This window comes from Physcomitrium patens, chromosome 18 (genome assembly GCF_059467195.1).
Source record: "Physcomitrium patens ecotype Gransden chromosome 18, ASM5946719v1, whole genome shotgun sequence".
Lineage (NCBI taxonomy): Eukaryota > Viridiplantae > Streptophyta > Bryopsida > Funariales > Funariaceae > Physcomitrium > Physcomitrium patens.
Genome location: NC_143427.1, coordinates 10244956 through 10257478, shown reverse-complemented (window position 1 = coordinate 10257478; position 12523 = coordinate 10244956). Strand labels below are relative to the sequence as shown.

At 29.3% G+C, this 12523-nt stretch overlaps 1 protein-coding gene across 1 annotated transcript; it reads right to left on the bottom strand.

The window, feature by feature from the left end:
* Positions 1–421: 421 nt before the first annotated feature.
* On the bottom strand, positions 422–3900 carry LOC112295214 (protein FLX-like 3). Its single transcript, XM_073540665.2, has 3 exons — positions 2017–3900; positions 1521–1689; positions 422–1396 (listed from the first exon to the last, which is right to left on the bottom strand). Exons 1-2 carry the CDS (start codon positions 2170–2172, stop codon positions 1522–1524), a joined length of 324 nt encoding a protein of 107 aa, XP_073396766.1. The 5' UTR covers positions 2173–3900; the 3' UTR covers positions 422–1396; position 1521.
* Positions 3901–12523: the final 8623 nt, after the last annotated feature.

The following is a 12523-nucleotide window of genomic DNA, read 5'->3' as shown; positions in this document are numbered from 1 at the left end:
TGATTTCTTGTGGTGTTATAATAACATCTCTTATTGACTCTCAACATTGTTGTTTGGAGACACAAGCTACATGGTTTGCACAGCAGCCTCATGAATTCTGTTATATGTACAAAATACTAATCATGTAGCATTCCTGGGATAAAAAAATTAAAAAAATTACTAAAAAGGATTGTGTGGTCTAGTTGAGTATCTACAACTGGCAAATTCTATGCAAAGAAGATGCAATGTGCTTACAATATGGCCAATGACATAAAAAAAAATTAAAAAGTTGATATTATTTATCTCTGGGAGTAAAACCATGTTTTTGAATCTCTCTATTAACAAGGGGAAAAAAAGGTGTAAGAATTTGAAGCACATATTCCATTACTTATTTGATGATCAAAATACTCATGAGTGCCATCACATCAAACTGAATCAAATATACCTTGAAAAGGAAAAACAAATTCCAGAAATATATGAACTTTTAAACAGGCTTCACAAACTCCTATCTTTGCAGAGTAGAAAGGAAGAAAATGTTGATTATCGCTGGATTTCTATTAATCTGTGACGGCAGAGTTCCCTCTCTCTTGGTCACACTTGATAGAACTGAGTCTTTCAAGGTATGCATAGATAATTTTCATTGTAAGTTTAATTTTTTTCCTCACGAGTCTTAATTACTGTACATCGCTCCTAAATTTTATTCCCATATCCCAAGTGCTACATATCATGAAAATGTATACGATTTTTGAATATATGATCGAGTTATCTTGGATAGTGATAAAATTTGATAAACAAACTATATCTTATGGTGAAGTTGACAAACTACTACATTAGATACATAACATTGCAAGAACTAAATTCATTGAAAGAACTCACTTGAAGGTATCTTGCAGATATTCGAACCAGAGAACAAGAAAACTTGTTTGTGTCCAAGGTCCAAATCGAGGCTAACTCTAACAATGCTTGTATTTAAAATCTGAAAACTTGACTACATTTTTGGTCTCTTAGGTAGTTAGGTATTCTCTCGTTTAAATTGAAAAACACTCAGTGCGAAAGGACTCTTGCGCAATATTCTCAATTTGCTAGAAAGGCGTCCGTCGCTAAATGGAGAGTAAACGAACAGGGCTTAGTTATTTTTGCTTTTGGTGAAATTTTCAAAATACTGGATCTCAATCTTTAAAATCACATAAACTCACGATTCATTTAAGAAACACAATAAGGAAAATAGTAAAATAGATCAACCTTGGAATCATTAGTTGGTAAATGGTAAGAAAAATGGTTCAGGGTACAATCATCAGCATAAAGACCGCAATACGTACCTAAGAATGAAGGCCATAGTTATCACAAAAGACTTGCTGTTGTATTGAGTTGTAGGTAAAGTCAGTGCCCGGAAAGACCTCAGTGTATGCGGAAGCTCCTGATAACAGAAACATTCGAATATCAGTGTTAAATATATTCACTATTTCAACTACTCACTTGTAAAGGAAGGCTATGCAAAAGATTCAATCTAATCTTGTATTTTCAACAAAAGATTTCCGTACCTTAGTCAGGATTAAGCCGTTGCCGCTTCTCTGCATTTGTCAACTCTGCGCGAAGCTTTTCCACGTCTCTGGCCATGCTAACCAAGTTCTTTTCCATTGCCTGCCGCTGAACAAGCTGATCGGCATTTGCCTTTTTCTCATAGCCGAAGGCACTTCTGCAACCAAAAAACTATTTGATTAAATGTAGAGACCACTAAGTTACACCAGTGCCTTCAATCAATTGCCAACTAGACGTGGCTTGCACATTATGAACATTTCATTCAGTTACTACGCTGATCACGACCTCGTACTGAATAAGAAAAAAAGAAAAAAAAGGTATCTTTATGACATGGTCAATAACAGGGTAGAGGAGTCCGTTACGTTCGAAAGCGTCCTCAAGATTTTCTAATACATGGCATGTGCGTTGATCGAGGATCACACTGTGAAACTTCCAATTAGCGCTCAATGCATTTAGCAGGTCTGATCATTTGAATACCTAACTTGGACCTCCTTATCATTTTTGAAGTCCTAGAATTATGGATGGCATCCTCTGAATCTCTTGTTGAGCTGCTGCCAGCTCCTGTCGAAGTGCCACATGCGTGACAGCAATTTGTTGATTCTCTGTTAAAAGCTTTTGAATCTCACTGTGTTGTGTAGTGACCTTTTGTTCCATCAGTAGGATGTTCTATGGACTGTGTATTAGTGGAACTTGTCCCATATTTAGAGGTCGAGCTTGGTAACCATACAGTTCGAGGTTGTGTCTCATTAGAGCTAATCCAGCATGGTTGTTGAGAGTGAATGCTAGTGCATTATGTAAAGCAGCCAGCCTGTTTCTAGAGGACATATTACATTCTCCAATGAAATCTGACAATAATGAAGCCATTTTTTGTCATACGAGTTTACATACTAAAGCATTAAAAAAAAAGCCAATTTTCAACAAACCACGGGCGTGTGACAAGTGGGACATTCAAGCACAGAACCAACCTGTGAGAACAGCTTCTGGCTGAAGCTCCAGCAAATATTATAAAGGTACTGAATGGACTTAACTAAGCATGAAAAGTGACAACCAAAATGTAAGTTAAAGAATTGAATTGCTGGAGTCAACACAAAGAGGGCATTATGCCTTAATATTTTTAAGTGCACCATCATGAACAAAGCCCATGACGTCTCCTCATAAGAATTCTTGAACATAAAGCTCACAGTGCTTAGAGAATAATACTGTATGTGAGATTTTATGTCATATACATTGGGTGACTGTTGAGGAACTTGCAACTTGCCAATCCACTTCTACTTTATGAACTCTGCAACAGAATTGTAATTTAATATGGAGTAAAGGTAATCAAATATATTGGAAATTTGACCCATCTCCATGAAAGGACATAGAGAGGTGTGGAAAAATCATACAAATGAAATTTATACATTGAGAACTGACTCATGCTTGAACAGACAGGCGATAAAGAACGAGAACATATTACCAATTTGCAGATAGATGGCATGACAGGACTTAGATGATCAACCAAAAGCTCTGTTGAACCTAATTATCCCAACTGAGATGAAAGAGGCAAAAAATACCAAAAAGACTGCCTACTTTCCCTCATAGCTGATTCCACATTCATAAAGCACATCTAGGTCTTATGTTCAAGACATAAATATTCAACACAAATGATGATTAGACTCAGAGTAATACGCTGTATGACCCGATAGTACAAATGCGGACAGGAGGCCACTAACAACTACTGACATTCAATAGGGGGTCATTCTGGTGCGAACAAAGACAAACAATAGGGTTAGGCGATGAATTCCAGGCACAAACAGAACAGTCTTGCAATGCATCATCCTAGCACATTATTAATGCCCTTCATGCATCACATAGCTATGAAGTATTCAAATCTCCTCCTAGGCATTTAAAGAAGTTACAATGATTTAAAAAGTAAAAAAATTAAAAATAAATCTACAAATCATACCAAAAATAAAAATTAAACAGCTAAATGAACTAGGCACGCAAAGCTGCGATGAGGTCCGATGTTTGGCAAAACAAAACTAACACTGCGTTAACACCATTGATAATGACACTACCAATGACAAGCCACAAAGTACATTTAAAGAAATTCTGATTAATATAACGGAGCACGTCTCTTAGCCATCTTACAAGGTTCAACATCGAAGAACAGAAATGGGGATAATAACTCGCAGGCAAACGGATTATCGACACTGCACCCAAGAAAACATCTCTTGGCATTGCAACAACTCAACCAAATGCAGCAATTCTGCCACCATTAGAAGCGCACGGCAGAGAGGTATAACACAACATCGAGGTGAAGGTCGGCGTAAACGCGGTCATGAGAAGAGAAGCTCCTGCAGTAATGGAGGTGGCTGATACTGGGCAAAACGAAGAGCTCGAGGTATAACTGCAACAAAACTTTAAGGACACCTGCTGCTTCACGCGCCACCCATAACCGTGCGACGAAATTAGGAGGCAGTTGGTCTACTTGCTGCTCCAGCCACCGTGTGCATCATCACAATTGTCTCAACAGGTTTCTGAGCAATTCAAAACTTTGGATACCGGGTCTCTCGGTCACAGCTGGGAAAGGTCTCATGAACAGATGATAGTTTTCAAAAATCACCTACCAGTCTAAAACAATCCTAAATGAGGTTTCTAGAACCATGAAGATATTATTATTATTATTATTATTATATCAGTGGAAATCCATGTCATTGGCAATGAAAGAGTTGTAAAAGTTTAATTGTGAAAAATTGACAATTCTTAAAGAAATGACAAAAAAAAAAAAAAAAAAAGTACATGCATAACAATGAAGTTATTTATGTTTCTTTAGTGTAATTGAAAAATATATTTTTTATTTATTACAAAAATTCAAATGCTAAGAACTTTGGAATAAATTACATCTATGGTGGTGTTTTTGTCTTTATTATTTTTAAGATATATGATCTTGATCATATTTAAGAAAGTACATTGTAAAAGGACAACATACAATTATTGATGTGCAAATATGGAGGTTCTAAGATCTATTCCTATATTCTTCAAGAATTATTGGAGTAATTATTGGAGTAATTATTCCTATGTTCTTCAAGAATTATTGAACATAAGTCATCCATATTTACTCCAATAATTACTTGGATAATATGAATAGGTAAAAATAGATAAAAAAACAAATTTATAATATATTATAAAAAAACTTCTTTGAAGTTGTATAGATGTAGCTTTGCCTTTATGCATGTCTATAGGTGATTGATAGGATGGCCAAAAAATTGGCAACATGTCACACACGTTGGTGACTTGTGGTATAAGTTAAACATGTGGCATACATATAAGAAGCTTATCTTGTAAGTTAGACATGTATCCTACGAGTTAGACATATATTGGAGGTTCTATAGAACATTGCAATTCAAATATAATTAATTTATTCAAATACTTAGTTGGTTATTAATTATTATTGTTGACATCATTTTTATAACTATTATATCTATAGTGAAATAAATATGTGAAAATTTATAAAATCTTTTCATAGCATGCAAGTTTAGATCATCAACATTATAATTGTGTATAGATAAAATAGAATAGTTGGTAACATATTCATTTTTAAGTCTTCTATCTTCATTTAGTTCCAAATATATACTTTAAATCAAATCATTTGATGTTGAGTCTACTTTCATACATTTTAGAAGAATTATTGTACATCTTAATGAATCTATAATTATTGATCCATTTTCAATCTAAAAATAAAGACCATTCTTAGATATATAAAATATATATATTATATAATAAAAAAATAGAAGTAATAGTTTTATATAATACATACTTTTAAGAGTTCTTTAGCAAATAATTGATTATTATCAATTGCACCTTCTAAATGCATCTTTTTGGCCAACTTGCAAACTCTAATATGAAACCAAATCTTTGATTGTTGCAAAGAAGCATCAACAACCTCTTAAGTTTTTAACAACAATAAAAAGAATTTGCCAAAAGTCTCTACAAAAGATTACATTTGGTATGTAGATTAATTTTTTCTTTTATATTATGTCACACATTATATCAGCTCACTTGGAGCTTAAAAAATTATTTATTGCTTTCATCATATTTCTAATCTTATAATAATAATTTCTTATTTATCCTAACTTTGTACAAAAATTTGTATAGAATATAAAAGAAATAACCATCTTTTGTATTGTACTTAGTTTTCATAAATTTGATCTCATTTAAAAAAAAGAGTAAAACTCTTATAATTCTAATACAATTCAAAATCTTCAATATTTATAATTTTAAAGAAAATTAAAGTCATAATTTTAAAAATAGTAGCAATAGAATTTATATGATTGTTTTCAAAATCTTGATGATTTTTTAAACAATTATGCCTTTGTATATTACATCAAATCAAAGAAAAAATTTTAAGTTCTTTAATTTTATTTAGCTCTTTATTATATAGTATCTAAGTAACTTTATTTTTAAACCAACTTATTTATAAATAAATATTATCATTAGATAATGAAAAATTCCACATTAAGTCAAATTATTTTAGTTAAGTTACCTTGACTTGATCAAATTAATTTTTATACAAATTTAGTTAATTGAATATATTTTTGATAATAATAAGCTATGAAATAAATTTACTTTATGATTAAAATTTTTCTATAGGTTAATGTTAAAAATATAAATCCAAAAAATTAAAAAATCAATACACTCTTGTATTACTTGAAAAGCATAGCTATTCAAAGATGGTATAATAATAAATTATAATAGCTATTATCAAAGACAAGCAAACTAAAATCTCTTAAAATAAGATTAAAGACAAAAAAAGATTTAACAAGAATAAAAAATGCTTCACTCTTGTTTTCATATATACTATCTAGTTAAGAGCTATGTGGCAATATTTTATAAGATATTCAACACGTGTCCAATTTGCAAGTCATATATTGAATTTATAAGATAAGTTTCACATGTATATTATATAGCAAACTTCTACCAAAAGTGGCCAATGTATACAACATATAGCCAACTTATTGGCTAAGTTTTTAACCTACCAATCACCTATAAATACATATAAAATCAAACTATATTTATAAAGCTTTTAAGAAGCTTCTGTATAAGATATTATCAAATTTATTTACTTCTACTTAATTCCTTTATCCTAGGTAAATATGTATGTTTATGACCATACTCCTTTTTTTTTTTTTTTAGAGACAAATTTCATAAAGAATAATAGTCATATGTTGAAAAAGTCTAAGATGCAATAAATTATATTTGCTACATACTTTGATTTTTATTTCCTACAGCTATTGATAGTATCATGTATAAAAGTAGAAAGACCACCATGATATTTGATCATTGTTGAGGCTTTTATAACTTCCTTCAAATAAAACATTTGAAATACAATCAAGGAATGTTTCTACCTCTAATAATATTACCGAACATTGAGATTTTCTTCAAAGGTGGTGATATCAAACATGTTATATTTTACCATCTATTTGAAGAAGAATATGTCATTTTTGAGAGTCTTCATTTCTATTATGTTGTTTAAAAGATTATAACAATTATGATGTGTTATTTTGTAATTAAAAAAATAATAGCTTTTGATTTGAATATGATAGTTTTTCATTTTTTATTTCTTTAGCATCATAAATATATAGAAACTATCAACATAAATAGAAAGTAGAATGTAATCTTTTCTAAAATTTGTTTCTTTTATAACAAAGAATTGCTATTCTTTATCTTGATTTTCATGGATGTTTTCAATGAAAAGCATCAATATTTTTTTATTGTAATTGTAAGATTCTTGATTGTCTTTTATATGCATTCAATAATATCAAATACATGCCAAAAAAGAAGATATCATAACCTATTTTGACATTGTCTTAAATTTAAAACTTCTTTGACTTCATATTCTTAATTATTATCCACTTTTATATAAGGATGTGGCATTTATCTTCTTATAGATATATGTATAGTCTTTTATTAGTAAAAAAATAAAAAAATAAATGAAATATGAAATTATATCATAAATATATATAGGTACTTTAGTAAATATCTATATGATTAGGTAGAAGTAGATAAAAGTAGGTTAATTTTATAGTCACTACTTTGACTTTACATGTGTTTATAGTTGTTTAATAGATTAGAAAATTGGTCAATAAATTAACTACATATTGGTAGCTTGTGGAACTTGCTAACTATATGGTATACACATAAAAAACTTATTTTGCAAGTTAAGATATGTATCTTGTAAAGTCAACATGTTTTGGAGGTCCTATAGAACATCACTACATAGCTCTTACTTAAAAGTATATATGGAGGCAAGAGTGAAGCCTTTTTCACTCTTGTCAACACTTTTCTAGTCTTTTTGTTTTGACAATAGTCATTTTAGTTTATTATTATATCATATTTGAGTGACTTTCTAATTCCTTTCATTGACACAAGAATATATTAAGGATTTTTTCTTCAAGATTTATATCCTTGGAAGTTTGACAAGAGTGCTAACTTATTATTTTTATCTTATTTTAGAAGTGAGTGGATTATTCTACTTCTATTGTTGTATTTTGAAGGTTTCAGACTACTTACTTTCAAATAAAATATCTTATTTTCTAAGATCGATCTTTACCTTAAAGAGAGTGGATTATCCCTCTTTGTGAAAATTTTCATTTGGTATTAGAGGTTGCGGATTATCCTCTTCTAATTCAACTTTTTGATTTTTTTGAATTGTCTATAAAAGGAAAGATTATGGATGCTATTCTCAGTGGAAGTGAGAATAGATTTGCAACTATTGTAGATCTTTATGAGCTTTTCAATATTCTAAGAGTAGAAATCTCTCATATTTCTAATGCAAACTATGGAGATACTATGCCTATACCTATGGATGAAGTTTAAAATTTGTAGCAAAAAGTTGTGCAGTTAAAGGAAGCAAGTAGATCAACCTTGCAATCAAATCCAAGGATTTTTACTTTTATAAGTATGACAAGGACAAAGATTAGTATGTTTGAGAATTTTGATGGAACAATATCAAAATTTCAAGGATTTTTATAATAAATCAAGCTCTATTTAAGGTTGCATCGTTTCCAATATCTCGATGGATTTATTCAAGTTGGGTTCATAGGTGCACTTTGTGAGCCCAAATTTCACCACTCAATGAAATTGATGCTACACAATAAATTTGAGAGGTGGAATGGAAGAACTGTCAATTATATAATTGCTAAGTTGATTTAAATTTTAGTATTAGAAATTTAATTAACTTTAATCCTTTCAAGCAATACTTACCAATATTAATAAAAAAAAGATTTAATGAAATTATTATGGTCTTTAAGGCTATTTACATAATTTCCATGATTTATTCAAGATCATTCATATAGCCCTTAGTTACTAAATTAAAATTATAATTTAAAATAAAAATTCAAGTAAAAATTAAAAGTAGAAGTTAAAAATAAAAGATAAAAATAAAAGTTAAATACAAGAATTAAAAATAAAAGAGAGAAGATTAAAGATTAGAAGTTAAAAAATAAAATATAAAATTTGAAATATGAAAGTTATAAATTATTGTAAAAATAAGAGTAAAAGTGAGACTAAAGAGAGATAAAAGTAAAGGAACCTTGGTAATGTCTAAGAATTGAAGGCAACAACCCTTTCTAATCCAAAATTTGCCAAAAATCGTGATCGACTCAAAATTGAATGATTTTTGATTTGTTGCAAAGTTAACTTAAAGGCACTCTTATTCTAATAAATTTAAAATTCAACTCAGTATGTAAGTTATGAAAAATGCTCCTTCAAAGTTGAATGACCAAGACTACCATGGTAAGCAACCTCCTTCAACTTGAAAATTAATGAAAAATTTAATTCATCTTCATATTTTGTGAAATTTAAACTATTAAAAGTTCAGCTTGGAGATGCATTTACTACTAAAATTTCACAATAATTCAATTAGAAGTCATTGAGAAATTTCTTTTTAAAAGTAGATGATCTAAACTACTAAGGTAGTCAACCCATGTGCACTCAAAATTCCACCAAAATTTTGTCCTTATTCCAAATCAAAAGACCCTTATCTTGTTGCAAAGCTAACATCAAAAGCTACAAATAAAAAAAAATTCACATCAAAACTCAAAAACTTGAATGACTAATTGAAAGTGATTCTTACCTTATTGTAAAGCTAACACCAAAAGCTACAACTAAAAAATATTTTACATCTAAATTCAAAAAATTAAACGACTGATTGAAGGAAATCTGAGGCTCTTGAATCCTTGGAATATTTGGAAGGCAAAGGGAGCTATCTACCACAATGACCTATGTCTTATAATCCAATAACCATCATTCACTACTTAAGATCTATGCATATATAACCACAAATTTTACAAGGAGATTAAATAATAATAATAATAATAATAAAATAAAAAATAAGTTTAAGGTTTAGGGCTAAAATTTGGCATGACATTTCTCTTCATTAAAAGAGGAGAAAGAGAGGGCTTGGAGAACTAAGCCACTTTTATATAATTGAGTGGTGGCTTGTGAAAGAGCAGCCACATCTCTACCCTTGATCTCTAAGTTCCTTAATATAAATCTACAGCCTTCATTCAACTAAGAGCCAATTTCGTTTCTAAGGCTGATGGTTCTTGTAAGTAGTCAACAAAGATTTTTTTGATAAATCTAATTTCATCATTGTGCTCAAAAAACCTTTTTATGCTAAGATCAACTAATCTAGTGCCTCAATCTATGTTCAATTGTAATTTTTATGAAAGTTTTTACTTACAAGAATCTTGGCAATTCTTGTAAAATTCTTCAAAATGAGAATTTTATTGCTCCACTTGTATTTTGAAAAAGAAGGTGCTAATTTTATTTTCTTCACTCTACGGGATGAATCTGGTACCACAATTGCATTAAAAAAGCTCCTATTAATTAGAAGAACCACTATGCTACTTGAATTTGTTGAATTTGGAAGAAATCTCAAAACTATCATTGCTAAATTTCACTAGATCTTTTAGAAAGTTATAATTCTAACTCACTCTAAATCATATGAAATGATTGTAGGCAAACTCATAGGCTTTTATTCAACCCTCATAGTAGCGACTAATAACTTGTAAATTATTAAAATTAATTAAATTTCTATCTTAATTTTTTAATTCTTATCAATTTGATCATAATTAATCTAAATTAAAGAATTAGTCTATGATTTATACCATCAAAGGTTGCAATCTTAAAAATTCTATAAAACTAAATTCTACTTATATAAATCTTAATCTAATATGTTCAATTATCATAAAATAGGGAAATAAAAAAAATAAATTTTGGAGAATAATTGAAAGTTCACATATTCCTATTAAGAAGTATTCTTTTTTGGTTTGCACCTTTAATAGAAAATGATTTGCAACTCTTTTATGATGTGAATTCATTCCTAAAAGTGTTTATGACTACATTTGGAAAAAGTGATTGAAAAAAAGTAATAGGGACCAAGCTCTTATCTTTATGGCAAGGATCCGGATTAGCCACCATATATGCTGTTGAATTCCAAAACCTTCGTTGGAATGTAGACTAGAATACAAAGCCCTTATCAATTAATTTTGATATGGATTGTAGGATAATGTCAAAGATTTGTTACTGACAATGCTAAAGATAAAATCTTTAGAAAAATTTATAGCTCAAGCCATTACATGTGACAATCAATTATTTGAAAAACATCAAGAAGAAAAATTTGGCTGAAGAGGAACAAATCAAATAATAATGATAGCTTTTAAGTTTTTAGATACTTATTCATCAAGGCCAAAACCAATGCAAATTAATATGATATATTTTAAATCCCTCAGAGAGCAGGAAAAGACTCAATGATGTCAAGAGGGCTTATGCTTATATTATGGAGAAGCTAAATACATTGCTCAACATTGTTTAAAAAAACAATGCAATCACAAAATAAGAAGTATGGTTGCCAAAGACAATAAGGTGTCAAAAAATGAGTTTCTTTAGCTACAATAAGAATCATGCAACTAGAATCTTGTATAATTCCTAGTAAAGGTCTTATTCTCTTTTCAGATCCTTCACCTTATTTTACAATAGAAGTTTATTAAGGACCAAAAAATCACAAAGTCTTAGCTTTGTTAGATTCAAGAGCCTCAATTTGTTTTTTTAGACAAAGACTTTGTGAAAAAATAAGAAATATTGTTAGTCAAAAAAATTAAACCTATACATGTAGAAGTTATAGATGATCATTCAATATCTTTTGGAGATGGTACGCATAAGACTGTTCCTTTAAATATAGCAATTAAAGATCATAAAAGCATAGTAATATTTAATTTAATAAGATCTCTATTCAATCCAATTATTTTAGAATTATCTTACTTAAAAAAATATAATCCTTAAATAGATTGAATTTCTTGTAACCTTATTTTTTTTGATAGTTTAACAAAAAATTCTATTAGTCAAGTAGAAATATATAAATCTAATATATCTAAATCCTTACTAGTAGGTGAATAAGCTTTTATGCATGCCACAAAAAAAAGTTTATCTTTTTTTTTATATGCCACAACCATTTCTAATAAAGAGAATTGTAAGTGTAAAATTAACTCTTCAACCCAATTACAAAATTGATTCAATTAAGAGTTGCTTGTAATTGGTGGTATGAAGTAGAAATAGTAAGAATAACAAAAAAAGAAGCAAAACACAAAAACAAGTGAAATAAGTACAATCAAGCAATTGTACACTACAAAATTAGTCATAGTTTGTTTACTAAGTTTTTATCTAATAAAAAATAAAAAAAAGTAAAAAATAAATTTTTAGAAATAAATTTTTAAAATCTTTTCAATGGTATAAGAAAAATATAAATCCAAATTATTATGAGTAAGTTATAAAGATTTAAAAATAACAAGTAAATAAATAAAAAATTAAATAAATAATTTTTACCTTAAGGATAACTTGCTTAAGAAATCAAGAGTTCAAGCCTCACCAAGGCTCACAAGTAGTGTATATGGGTGCCAAAAAAGGCCATGAGGCCTTAGTCTTATCCTCCTAACTACCTTCAAGGTACTACAATCCATATGAG